The 14,498-nt window shown below is 38.8% G+C and overlaps 1 protein-coding gene and 1 pseudogene across 17 annotated transcripts in view; one reads left to right on the top strand and one right to left on the bottom strand.

Moving 5' to 3' along the window:
• RBPMS (RNA binding protein, mRNA processing factor) overlaps nucleotides 1–14,498 on the top strand; it is a 177,700-nt gene that overhangs the window by 55,323 nt on the left and 107,879 nt on the right. The window contains exon 1 of one of the 17 annotated variants that reach the window (XM_045455880.1): nucleotides 4,756–4,904. The exons of the other annotated variants lie outside the window; for them this stretch is intronic. Coding sequence (XP_045311836.1) covers nucleotides 4,851–4,904 — 54 coding nt within the window. The 5' untranslated portion in view covers nucleotides 4,756–4,850. Of the gene's footprint in view, nucleotides 1–4,755; nucleotides 4,905–14,498 lie in introns of those variants that run through there. 17 annotated transcript variants of the gene reach the window in all.
• LOC123586678 lies at nucleotides 1,542–4,106 on the bottom strand (annotated as a pseudogene).

Genomic DNA, 14,498 nt, shown 5'->3' on the forward strand with positions numbered 1-14,498 from the left:
GAGTGAAGTTATTTTTCCTTAGCCTTTTATGATACTCCCTGATGAAAGGCAGGTGTATTTCTTTAGCAAAAACCCTACTGCATATATTAAAATGAGTAGAAAACATCAATAAGTATGGTAACTAGCCAGCATTTTAATATTTGTTTAAAAGTAGAGTGTTTTAAAAGCCCTGGAGGTAGAATAATCACTTGCATGCCAAAAGAAATGTTGGGGTCTTGAACAGGCCCTGGGTGCCTATAACATAGCAGGTTTTTCTCATAACCTGTTCTGTAACAGAAGTAGGCAGGCCACAACACGTTTCACTGGCTTGGGCTCCTGAAGTCTTTAGATTTACACCTGCCGTCCCAGTGCCTTAAGCCTCAGGAGATTTCTTTTTCATACTTTCCTAACCTTCTATCTGATAAACCTCACTTATAAAATGATGTAGATCAGGTATTCTGCCACTGACACAGGGTCTGTACTCCTGGGGTTTTATTGATTAGGCAAGACGGAAATGTCTTTCATTATTTAGTGGGTGTTTTTGGTATAGGTTGTGTGAAGGTTGTCAAGCAAAGCAAGAATGCCTTGTGCAGGAACTAAGTTAAGATTCTGATAGATGTAGATTATTATCTCCCCCTCCCCCAAACAGTTTTCTCTTTGGAAATAGTTCCCATTATTTCAGGCTCTCTGGAGGTGTGAATGAGGCTAGTGTCTTTTCTCAGGGAAAACTTCCATTTTACAAAAGTGTCCCAACAAGAAACAGTCTGTTGATGATGGATGTATATGATGAGAATGAAGAACAAGTGAGAGACTGGGGATTTCTGTGGCTTTTGGGGTCTAATTTTATTTCTGGAGATATTTAGCCCACTTGTTTTTAAACTGTTTAATATTTATTTTTATTTTGAGGGGGGGCGGGGAGAGAGAGAGAGAGAGAGAGAATGAATATGAATCCCAAGCAAGCTCTGCGCCTTCAGCATAGAGCCTGACCCAGGGCTCAATCATGACCTGAGTTGAAATCAAGAGTCAGTTAACCAACTGAGCCACCCAGGTGCCCGTATTATTTTAATTTTTAAAAGTTCATTTATTTATTTATTTTTTAAAGAGACAGCCTTTATTGTAAGGAGTTTTACACTGAACAATTCAAAATGTGGTAAAGTTTTCTGGAATTTGCTGATTTGTATTTAAAAGAACTGTTGACAAAGATTCACCAGAAATCATCTGAACAAGTGAGAAAATACAGTTGATACTATTGAAACAGTAAAATAATTCCAGGACATATGGTTTATCCAACACAACAATACCTTAGAAGCTGTCACTGATAGGAAAACTGTTTCTTCCTCTTCTAAATACACAGTAGTATGATTACCAATATTCAGTCACTTCTGTTCTTTCCTGAATGTATAAAAATTAAAATACCAATTAAAAAACTAATATATCTTCTCTTTAAATGTTTCTTACAGATACAATTTCATTATTTTCATTCAATAGTGGTGTGGTTTAAGAGATTTTTCATTCACAAGTCAAACAGTCCACTCAAAGGGAACTGATAGTCTATATGCTTATAGTGCAAATAAAGACTTCAGAATGCAGCAACTGACATTTCTAAAATACAAAACAGATAAAATCCTTAGGAGATACATGCAAAAAGCTCTACTGGGCAGCTGGCCACAGAACTAGAACATGGGACTGGTGATTCCAAGGGGACTCCAGGTGCTTCCAAACTCAACTTGAAATCTCATCTTAGGCTTTGTATTTTGCTTTTCCAGTTTCACTAATGACACAAATGTGATTCGAGTCCCTGAAGTATTCATTGTAGTCAAGGGCATATCCTATGACAAACTTGTCTGGGATTTCAAATCCAACAATGTCTGGTTTATAGCCAACACTTTTCGAGGTGTCCTCTTCACCAGCAAGCTTGCAACCTTGACCATCTTTGGATTATGCTGCTTGACCATGGAGAGCAAGGAAGGTTTGCATTGTTTTGCCAGTATCAATTATATCCTCAACAATCAAGACATTCTTTCCAGTTAACGTTGAGAGATCATCTCCACCAATTACTTTTATGTCCCCTGTTGACGGGTCATTATAGTAGCTCTTCAGTCTGATGAAATCTACAGTCCTAGGAATGGATCCATCATTATTTCTGTTGTGTGCTTTGATATAATCCAGCAGGTCAGCAAAGAATTTATAGCCCCCCTTGAGCACACAGAGGGCTACGATGTGATGGCCACCCATCTCCTTCAACATGTCTCGGGCACCACGCTCAGTCCTGTCCATAACTAGTCCATGAGAAATAAACACCTTTCCCAAACCCTCAGCGTAATGATGAGGTATACAAAATAAATCTAGGTCATAACCTGGTTCATCATCACTAATCACGACGCTGGGGCTGTGGGTCGCCATAACAGAGCCAATGGGCACACGTGCTGAGGGCAGCCAGAGGAGGAGCAAAAAGTTCATCTTTTGAGAGAGAACTCGTGCATGGGGGAGGGGCAAAGAGAGAGCTCTGAAGGCTTTACACTATCAGCAAGGAGACTGATGCGGGGCTCAAACTCGTGAAACCTGAGATCATGACCTGAGCCTAAACCAAGAGTTGGACAGTTAACCAGCTAAGCCACCCAGCTGCCCCACACCCTTTTGTTTTTAAAAGTCAAATTGTTAGTTAATACTACAAATCTCTCCTGTGTTCTGGGGACTGCAGAATGGTTTGCTGGGTGCAGTGTTGATTTGGGAATGGTCATTAATCTGGAACCACTATAGAGTTGTTCCATGTTTCTTTTTCATCATTGTTTTAGTTATAGTATTTCTAACTTTCTCAGATGTTACGTCTCTGCTCAGCAACTTTCAGGAACGAAGCAGTGGTCAAAGGTTATTGGTACTAGCATATAGAACTTATAATTCCTTCTCAGTGCTTTTTCCTTCATATCACTCTACCTTAGTCTTTTTTTTTTTTAATTTTAATTCCAGTATAGTTAACATACAGTGTTACATTTTATTTATTTACTTATTTTAATGTTTATTCATTATTGAGAGAGCAGAGCATGAGCATGGGAGGGGTAGAGAGAGGAGACACAGAATCTGAAGCAGGCTTCAGGCTCCGAGTTGTTAGCACAGAGCCTGATGCGGGGCTTGAACTCAAAAACCGTGAGATCTGAGCCAAGGTCAGACACAACCGACTGAGCCACCCAGGTGCCCCAAAGTGTTACATTAATTTTAGGTGTACATTGTAGTGCTCTACCTTCCCCTTTTGTGAGTTGCCTCAAGAAGGTTACATTTCTGCTAACTCACTATAGGTTGAACTTAAGAGGAAGGTGATGATTAGAATGTATTGTACACTCGTCAGTGCTTAGCTGAAAAGTATGGGTGTTCCACAGAGGCCTGTTACCTCTATTCAGAGGTGGCCAAGAAACTAAGGTCCGTCAAGTCCAGCCGACGGGAAAGCAGGACAGAATGACTAATTCATGTTTGATGTGCGGACATGATTGTAACTGGGTATTACCATTGACAGGCATCCAAACCATAGTAAACAAAATACTAGCTATCATGCAGAGAAGAGATAGGGAGTTGCTAGGTTAGAGTACATATTCATCACTGGCATTTTGTCCAGATACTAGATGAACAGGACTGTTGGCATCTAAATTTATTAGCTCTCCCCACCTCTGCTCACAAGAATTTTCTTTTTTTCTGTTAGTGCATAGAAACATGTTTTTTCATTTCTTTCTGTATAGTTCCTGTATTCTGTCATCTTTGACTTCTGTGATGATGCTGGGTAAAGATGCCAAATAGTTTTTGTGCCTCCTATTTCTGCCAATCAACAGGATGTTTATAGTATTTACTGTGGGACATACATCAGGACAAATAGCTTTTAGCATCAAACCATCATTTGTTGTATCAGACTGCATGACGTTGGCTCCTGGCATTTGTTTGTATCATATGAGGGATACTTAGCTTTTTATATAGAAATTGTCCTTTTCATACTTAATAGTTACTGTTCGTTAATTAAAACTTTAAAATCTCTTCCTCTCCAAAATGTCAGTGTCTTACAACTTTTAGGGAAAATTATGAGTACTGTTCTTAAGTATCTCGTACTGTCTTTGAAGCATGGCTGTTTGGCACAGATCTCTTTTTTCCCCTATCCTGTAAGAGATTCCAAACTTTACTAATCTTTGTGACTTTTCTAGTAGTATTTCTCAGTGTGGGTTCTATGCACTGCCTATAGCAGTATACTCTAAAGCCCTTGCTAAGATTGCAGCCTCCAAGGTCTTGTTCTTTCTTAATCAGAATATCCAGGAATGAAGACCAAGGATCTTCGTTTTAAGTAACCGTGTTGTCCCTGTCATCCTTAGGCACATTTAAGTTTTGGTGATCCTTCCCGTAGAAATTTTCTAGCGTGGTCTGTGGACCTGGCAGCTAGCTAGAAATGTAGAATCTCAGGCCCCACTCTAGATCTGCTGAATCAGTCTACATTTTAACAAATTTCTATGTGACAAATTTGAATACTGATTTACCACTTCTTACAAGTAGTAAGTTCTCATTAATCACTCCTTGCCTATTGGCTCGTTGATCTGCTTCTCAGGCTACTTAAAACACCCGCAAACTTTTGACATCTCAGAAATTTAGGGAGTGTCTCAGGAGAATTACTCTCAATATTTTCAATAAAGGATCATAGTAAAACTTCATTGTGTCACTAGTTTAAGCACAGCTTGAGTGATTTCCTCCTAAATAAATGCAGGAGTACCTCATAAAATATAATTGCAAATCTGTTTCTCAGACAAAAGGGTCTGATTCTTCTCTGCCTGTGTGAAATTCACTCTGGGTCTGGCTCAAAAACCTCTGCTCCAAGATCAAGCAATGCCTTCGCAACAGGCCCTATGGCATTTGGCAGTGAGAAGCTTTCAGGGGCCACAACCTCATCTCAGTTGGGAGTAAGTATAATTGAATGTCGTTTGTATGTTCTTTTAAAACTAGAAAACCTTCCTGTGGATTTGGTGATGTGTTATATTATGTTTCCCAAATATGTCCGATCAGGAAAATCATCTGTTGCTTGTTAAAAATTCAGGCTCCTAAGCCTGAATCAGAATTTCAGGAGGTAAGATCAGTTTTCTGACCAACAGTCTGGGCTTTCTTGCGATCAGGCATATGTAAGAAACACCGAATTATGTGACCTATTCTCCGGAAGATTAGCTTTCCAATTATATTTTTTGGAGCTCTTAATAGCCTCCCTTTTGGTTTTCTTGAACATATAGTGCCCTGAGAGCATGAGAGAAGCAGTTCAGGATTGTGAGTTTAGTATTACTGAAAATCGGAAATGGAGATAACGAAGTACTGTATAATAGTGTCTGTCAGGGATTTAACAGTACTTGATTAGTTCTTTCATGCTTTCTATATTCCTCTGAAAATGCCTTAAAGATGGTCAGTAGTATGTCCATTCTACCTGTGGAGAGAGGAGAGATAGATCTAACTAAGGTGGTGAAGTAACAAGCATCTAGGAGTGTTTGAGGAGTGTGTGCTTGGCAAGCATCTGTGGAGGGAAAGGGGTGGGTTAAACTTGACATTTGCCATCTCTTATCGAAGAACCTCACGTTTAAAACTTGAATGTGCTTTAACCTCAGAGGTGAAACTTCTAAATAATTTCTATTTAGAGAAATGGTGCTCCCTTTTCCTTGTAGTTAAACACTTCATGGGCCATCTTTTCTGAACTTTGCAGAAGAAACCTGGTTTTTAATTTTTTTTTGTTTGTTTTGAGAGTGACAGAGACAGTGTGAGTGGGGGGGAGGGGCAGAGAGAAAGGGAGAGATCGAGAATCCCAAGCAGCATGGAGCTTCGATGCAGGGATCGAACTCATGAAACTGTGAGATCATGACCTGAGCTGAAACCAAGAATCAGATGCTTAACTGACTGATCCACCCCGGGGCCCCAGAAACCTGGTTTTTAGAAAGAAACAAAATTGACCTCTAATTTAGGATTGAACATTAAGACAAAAAGGTAGTACTTAGAAACAGTCTTAGAAACCACTGAATCTGTTATTTGTGTAAAACCATGATTAAATTAAGTAATGTTACCTAGTTTGGGATCTCAAATTCTTATATTTTATAAATCATTTTATGGTTTAAAATTTTTAAAAAAATTTTTTTAATGTTTATTTATTTTTGACAGAAAGACAGAGCATGAGCAGGGGAGGAGCAGAGAGAGAGAGGGAGACACAGAATCCAAAGCAGGCTCTAGGCTCTGAGCTCTCAGCACAGAGCCTGATGCGGGGCTCAAACTCACAGACTGCAAGATCATGACCTGAGCTGAATTCGGACGCTCAACTGACTGAGCCACCCAGGCGCCCCTCTTTTCTTTTTTTTTTTTTTAAATGTTTTTATTTATTTTTGAGACAGAGCATGAGCCAGGGGAGGGATAGAGAGAGGGGGAGACAGAATCTGAAGCAGGTTCCAGACTCTGACCTGTCAGCACAGAGCCCGACGCGGGGCTCCAACTCACAGACTGTGAGATCGTGACCTGAGCTGAAGTTGGATGCTTAACCATCTGAGCCACCCAGGTGCCCCTGGTTTTAAGTTCTTAATTGTTTTTGTTTTTAATTTTTTTTTTTTTACGTTTATTTATTTTTGAGACAGAGACAGAGCATGAACAGGGGAGGGTCAGAGAGAGAGGGAGACACAGAATCTGAAACAGGCTCCAGGCTCTGAGCTGTCAGCACAGAGCCTGATGCGGGGCTCGAACTCACTACCCCAGATCATTACCTGAGCCAAAGTCCCACACTTAACCAACTGAGCCACCCAGGCGCCCCTTAATTGTTTTTAATGGATAGATAAAAAGGGAGCCTTTTCCTCTTAGAATTAAAACCTGACCTTTCTATGCAATAATTTAAATACTACCCAATTATGACTTTCTCCAGGATGAGTGTATCATTCTTAAATGTCAGATGCAGGAGGAAATTTAGATCCCTAATCTAAGGAGATTTAGATCCCTAATTCAAGATTATAGTGATAGGTGAATAAGATACGGTATCTGCTCTCAAGGAATTTATGGTTTAATTGGGAAGGACTTAACTAAAGCCCGTGAAGCAGTTTGGGAACAGAATGAGACACATGACTGTGGTACAGCAGTGTAACAGGAGTTCAAAGAAGGAAGGAGAGAATTGGAGCACTTGCAAGAAACCTTCCTTGGCAAAAGAGAAGACTTGATTTGGGCTTCTAAGTCCAGAAGTAAGCTTTCTACACAAGTGAAGAATAAGTATGAAAGAAAAGGCTCTTAGCCTAGAATTAAGCAAGGTGTGGTGTTAAGATTGACCCATTAGAGCCCAGGGAAGAAAAGTGGCAGAAGAGAAGGGAATCATATTTATGGAATGTTTATGTGGTGAGAGGAAACCGATTTTGTTAGTAGTGCTGATTGTGAAGTCAGAAAAACAATAGTTCTGTTATAGTCTTTTCTAAAATCTTGTGTGTGTGTATGTATATACATTTATTCTGTTTTTTAGAAATTTTTGAACCATAAGGTGACTGCAGATAAAACCTAAAATTTTTGATGAACAGTATACTTCCCACCGCAGATTAAGACATGTGGAAGAAAATAAATGATGCTTGTGCTAGCCTTAAGAGGGTCATCTAAAGGTTGTGGGCCAGTTGTCCAAGCACCGCTTACAGCTGGATGGTGTCAGAGGGAGGGAGGGTATGAGGTTAGGGTTCCATAGTCCTCTTGCCTGGGCTCATAGTACCTGTGATACAATTTCAGGTAGCAAAAAAAAAAAAAAAAAAAAAAAAAGTATCATATGTGGTATTAACCATACAAAAAAGATTTTTTTTTAAGTCATGGGTATATTGTAGTTTGGTATATACACACATTGTCTTAGATTTCTGGTGAGGTTTTATATTCTGTTGTATTCAGAACATAGGGAAATTCTTCCATGAGGCGCCAAATAAATTACACTTTGATAAATAGCTTAGGAGAATAGCCATTTGGAAGAACAATTGAGAAGTTTTGGCAAAACAGCAGCATATCTGGGATGTTGGTTGTATCTTTATTTGGTCATATTAGAGCACAGACTCTCTGGAACTGTGATAACTGTTTTAGATGTGCATATCTGAGTCTGTATTCTGGCTAGAGCTGGGCTGGCACAACCAGGTTCTAGGGAGATCACCGACAGGTTGAGTCATGTCCACTCTGAACAATCCTTCACATGCCCCAGGTTCTCTGACAATCTTGAGAATTTTTCCTCAGTTGGAAAGGAACAGTTTTGGAAACTGCCTTAGCTGTTTGAAATTCACAAAATGGAAAATAATGAGCTGGTTTCTGTAAAATGCACTGGTTTGTGCTCTTTACAAGTACTTTATGTCACAGGTGCATACCATGTTAAACTTGGAAAGGAATTCCAGGTTCCTGAAAGGGAGTGAAAGTGGTAGAGGTAGTGTGAATAACAGCATTTCACTCTGGAAATCCACTATTAATAATGAAATATTTGTCTTCGATGATACGCAGTTTGCGCAGTGGTCATGTTATTTATTTATTTACTTATTTAATGTTTATTTTTGAGAAAGATAGAATGCAACCAGGGGAGGGGCAGAGAGGGAGGGAGGGAGGGAGGGAGAGAGAGAGAGAGAGAGAGAGAATATGAATCTGAAACAGGCTCCAGACTCCAAGCTGTCAGCACAGAGCCTTATGGGGGGCTCGAACTCATGAGCTATGAGATAGATGATGACCTGAACTGAAGTTGGATTCTTAACCGACTGAGCCACCCAGCTGCCCCATGGTTTTTATTTAATAGCTACTTTTAGAATACTGTTTATTATGGGTAACTTTTCAGAGTCTCTTCAGCTGGCTAAATGAAGTCCTCTAAGTTTTTGGATTTGAATAATTTCATTCTTTAGTGTTTACCCCATCAGCAAGAAGTGTTAACTAGATAGCAGTGGAAGGACTCTGTTTACTTATTTAACAAAGACTTGTATAATGTGTCAGGTACTTTTCTAAATGCTTTACAAATAAATAGTCACTTATTTAAACCTCTTAGCAACCTTATGAGGTAAGTTTTATTATATCTCCCATTTTATAGATGAGGAAACTGAGGCTCTGTTTAGTTTGTAAGTTGTCTAAGATTATTCAGATAATAGACATTGGAGCTGGGATTCAAATCCAGGCAATCTGGCTCTGGAGTTTGTGTGCTTAAAATACTGTGCTCTGTTAGCGCACATAGATTTAATCATGACCATTAGGTCAGTGTTTGTGATAACTGACTGCACATCAGTAGCTCTTTAGCCCATTTATCTTGCTTTGTGCTGACAGCTCTGCTGAATTCTTGAAATGTGTGGTTTACGATGTCACTATGTTTTATTACATGAATCATAAATAAAAAATACAATTTAAATATACATAAATATCTAGTGAAATGTGTATATTTCAATGGCTTGATTGAAAAGTTCTCAGTGGCAAGAACTAGGTCTTCTTGACTGATGTCCTTTGATTCTGGTAATGCCTTTACCAAAAACCCATCCTTTCACTGGGCCTGTGGAGTCGGAATGGAACCTGGAGACGGACTGTTCTACACCTTCACTTTCTCAATAAGGAAAGGGAGGCTCAGAGAGGTCAGTGTCCAAGCCCTCAACAGCTAGTTTCGAAGCAGAGATGGGAATTAAACCACTAGGTTCAATTTAGTGGTATTTTCCTTCCATTACAGTAATTGAAAAGTTTGTGCTGTGGGAGTTCAGATTACATATCTAACATTTTTAAATAGTTTAGATCCATCTGTAAAGCGTGTATTACTTTTGTTAATATAGGTTATTTCTCAGCTCCTCAAACCTCACTCATCATTTCTTTGTTTCTGACATTTGTTAGGTCTTTCATTGTGCCTGACCAACACATACAGTTCTACTTAAAAATCCTGCCGAGTTTTCAGACGCCTGCATCTATTTACATAATTATACATACGCATAAGTAATATATTAACTTAATACTGACTTGATTCAAATGACCACATAAATGGTTTACAGACAGAGGCGGTTATCAAATTGAACAAATAGCGTCTCACTGGAAAGGTAGTTCCTGTAGTAGGCTGGAATTATTAGTTGTGGCCTAAATACATTGAAGGTATTCTGGATTTGGAAATTCCTGTGATTGGAAAAGCTATGATAATCTAAATTTAAAAGTGGAAGCTTACTCTTACTGGAAGAACACATTATAAGCACTGCGCTTTGCAGTGTTTGAAGAAAGTAACTAGTTTATGAATTACGGGAAGTAGCCAACTTAAAGTAGGTTGTATTCCAAATATTCGTCTTTCAGTCATGTGGTGTTTTAAATGCAACACCTACTTTAAGAGTTGCATTTTTTAATATATATATTATAAATATATACATTTAGAATATATATATATATATATATATATATATATATATATATATATTCTTGCCACTTAAAAAATCAATGAAGAAAAGACCAGTCTTCTGATAGAGCTTGGAAATGCAAAGGAATTTATAACTATATAGTTTCACATCCTAGTTTTACCAGCTGATATAAATGTCTTGATTAATGTTTATGTAATTATTTGTCAGGTTTGTCAGGTTTTTTTTTTTTTTTTAATGTTTATTTTTGAGAGCGAGTGCAGGCGGGGACGGGGCAGAGAGAGAGGGACAGAGGATCTGAAGCAGGCTCAGCACTGAGAGCAGTGAGCCAGATATGGGGCTCGAATTCCTGAACTGTGAGATCATGACCTGAACCAAAGTCGGACACTCAACAGACTAAGCCACCCAGGTGCCCCGTTTGTGTTAGTTTTTTTAAGTGTATAGTGTAAACTTTTAGATGATTGAAAGTTCATATACTGTAAGAAGTAATACAGAGAGATCCTGTGTGCCTTTTCCCTAATGATAACATCTTGTAAAACATCTTGTAGCACAATATCCCAATCAGGAAATTCACATTGATAGAATCCGCTCATTTTCTTGAGATTTCCCCAGTTTTGTGTGTGTGGTGTCCTATGTAATTTTATCACATGTGCAAGTGTGTGTATCCACCACCACCGTATTTAAGATTATATAGATTAGCCCTGTTACCACAGGGAATCCTTGTCATTGCCTTCATAAAACTGTGTATCCCCCTCCACCTCTTAATCCTCCTTTGTCCTTAACTCTTGCAAACTCATTTGCTTTTCATCTCTGTAATTTCATCATTTCAAGAATGTCCTATAAAAAGAATCAGGCAGTATGTAACCTTTAGGAATTGTTTTACTTTTTACTCAGCATAATTCCTTTGAGATTTATCTATGTTTTTTTGTATTAATAGTTTGTTGCTTTTTATTGCTGAGTGATATTCCATGGCAGAGGTATACCCGTTTGTTTAACCATTCACCCTTTAAAGGAGATCTGGCTTATTTGTTTGGTAATTATGAATCAAAGGTTTCCGAATATTTGTGTACGGGTTTTTGTGTGAACATAAATCTTCATTTCTCTCGGATAAAAAGACTCAAGAGTGCAATTGCTAGGTTGTATAGTAATTGCTTTTTTTTTTTTGTAAGTTTATTTCTGAGAGAGAGTGTGCAAGTGCACTTGCAGGGGAGGAGCAGAGAGAGAGAGAGAGAGAGAGAGAGAGAGAGAGAGAGAGAGAGAGAGAGAGAGAATCCCAAGGAGGCTCTCTGCTGACAGCATAGAGCCCAGCCCAGTTCATAGAGCTTGAACTCAAAAACTGTGAGATCATGACCTAGCTGAAATAAGAGACGCTAACTGACTGGGCCACCCAGGCACACACCGGTAATTGCATTTTTTGATAAGAAACTGCCAAACTGTTTTCTAGACTGTGATTGTACCTTTTTATATTCCTGCCAGCAGTGTATCTAAGACATAGGGTTTCTTCACATCCTTTCCAACGTTGGTATTCTCTTTATTTTTGTATCCGATGAGAGGATTCAATCCAGGATGAATGTTAAGCAAGTGGATGATTTAATGAATTTTGGATACTAATCGAATGTATAATGTAGCTAAAATATTGTATACAATAAAAAGTAGTGATTAAACAAATCAGAAATGTTCTCAAATTGAGTAAACTATACTTTTCATGTACCTTGAATGATGCTACTTAATTCATACTTTCAGTTTCCCGTAAAAGTAGGTAGGAAGAGGGCAGATGTTGTTATGTCCAAATTAAAGATTTTAGAGATTGATAATTTGCCTAATATCACTTCAAAATTTGTTTTCTCCTTGATAGGAATACTTAAACCATTAACCTTGATACTTTTTAAAATCTTTAATAGAACGAAAAGAGATTTCTCCTTCCTTCTTTGTTTAACGCTTGTCACATGAGGAGTAGGAGTTGAGGATGCATGACCAGCCGGGGGGTGGGGGGGGGGGTGGGTAGGGTGCTGGCCAGAGCGGAATTTGCTCCTGGCCTTCTAAAGAGGTAGAGAGATGGTAATAAAAGGGACTCTAAGTCACACTTTTGAGGTTCATATTGTGGAAAATACTTAAGCATGTTACTTCCTTTTACTGTGCAAACTTTTTACCTTTCGCCCATTTTAAGCCTGTGTGTAACAGTTGCATGATAATATTATCAGTTGCAGCCTCTCTTAGGATTGATTTGCCTTTGGAGCATAAAAATGCATCTTCTTTTGAGTGGTGTAAGCTACTTTAATACAGATAAAATTTTCTGAGTCCTTACTGAGAACCTGGTACTGAACTTGAGGCATTTCACTTCCTATTAATTTATTTAATCCTTCCAGCAAGTTTGTTAAGAAATTACCCCAGAATTTAATGGTTTAAACATTTGTTATTTCACAGTTTCTAAGGGTCAGGAATTTAGGAGAAGCTATGGTAGGTGGATCTAGCTCAAGTTCTCTTGAGGACACAGTCAGGACATTGTTAGCTGGGGACTGCGGTCATCAGAAGCATTGACTGGGGCTGGAAGGTCTTCCAAGATGGCCACATCACATGTCTTTTGACCAGAGGCCTCTCAGTTCCTATCACATGCACACATTTATGTATCTAGTTTCCTGTCTAGGCGAATTCAAACTCTAAATTTTTCTCCATGTTGTCTCTTGAGTATCAGTATGACATGGCAGCTGGCTTCCCCCAGAGCAAATGATCCAAGAGGGCCTCCTTCTGTTGAAGAAGCCACAATGCCTTGTTTGACCCAGTGTTTGAAGTTAACAGACTACATGCTACATGCTAACTACATGCTATCACTTCTGCTGTATTCTGTTCATTAGAGGTGAGTCACTAAGTGAAGCCCACACTGAAGGGGAGGAGAATCCAGCTTCACCTCTTGAATGGAAGAGTACAAAAAATGCTGTGGACATATTTAAAAACTGCCACAAGTAGGTACCATTGTTGTCTCTTGTTCCCAGATGAGGAAATTTCTGAATGGACAGATGAAGGTTCATAGCTAGTGAGTTGCAGAACTGGGATTTGAATCCCAGCAGTGGTTCCACATAAGTGCTTATTATTTATTGTTTTAGTACGTATCCTCTTTACTGTCTTGAGTACTTATCCTGTTGAATGTGTATAAAAATCACAACTTTATTTCCTCATATTCCTCCACATCTGGATGTTCATAAATTATGTGGCTCTCTCTTATGCCTCATTCCTAGTACTGTGACTCAGTTTCACATTTACTCATTTAGTTCCTTATACAAATACTTGGCACCTACTGTTAAGTACTAGGATGCTCACCACTATCATATGGGGAAGAACATTCAGTTTGAAGGTAAACTGACCTAGCATCGAAGAATTTGAAGTATATATGGAGTCATTTCTCACAACTACACATGGGGAAACCAACTTTTTCCCACAGCTTTCTAGTTGGTTAGAACTGTGGTGCATTATGGATGGTTATTAAGAGTGCGCTGCAAACTGAAGTTCACAGTGGGATCAAGTTCCTCAAATGAACTTTATCCACTTAAGGTAAAAAACAAATCTTTTACAGCCCTGGGCAGTGTTGGGACCATAGCCCCTGATTCTGAATTTTTTTTCAGGTACTTTATGTGACTACAATAAACTGCTTGGGATAGCTTTTTCTGTATAGCTGGGAGAGGTGGAATGACTTTTTTCTTATTTTGTGAAGCAGATCTGTTCAGTCACCTGAACTATGCAGAAGGAGAAAGAAAGGGCTTGAGATTCTGATAAGCTCTTCTTCTGCTTGTGCTTCATTTTGTCAGTGCATGGAAAAGGCTGTATGCGGATAGCCCAGATAATCTTTCGGACATTCAACTTCATTGTACTCTATAGGATTAAAATCCTAAGGGCAAGTGCACATTAGGGAGTTAAAATGCAAACTTCAGTTTACAATACACAGCATTAATGAATATGTTTGAAAATCTTCATGTTTTAGCAATGCAGGCAGTATAATTGAATGAAGAGTAGGATTATGTGGGCTATCCAAGGTTGAAACAGAGTTAGCCATCAGAAAGTTGACTTAAAAAGGACTAAGGGAAGCCAGCATCGATAAGGACAGGACTAGAGGTGAGGGGGTAAAGCATCCTGATTTTATAAGGAACTTCTTATTGAACTCTAGGAACCTGACAACCATATACTATGTTGGAC

The sequence above is a fragment of the Leopardus geoffroyi genome, chromosome B1, assembly GCF_018350155.1.
Source record: "Leopardus geoffroyi isolate Oge1 chromosome B1, O.geoffroyi_Oge1_pat1.0, whole genome shotgun sequence".
In the NCBI taxonomy this organism is placed as follows: domain Eukaryota; kingdom Metazoa; phylum Chordata; class Mammalia; order Carnivora; family Felidae; genus Leopardus; species Leopardus geoffroyi.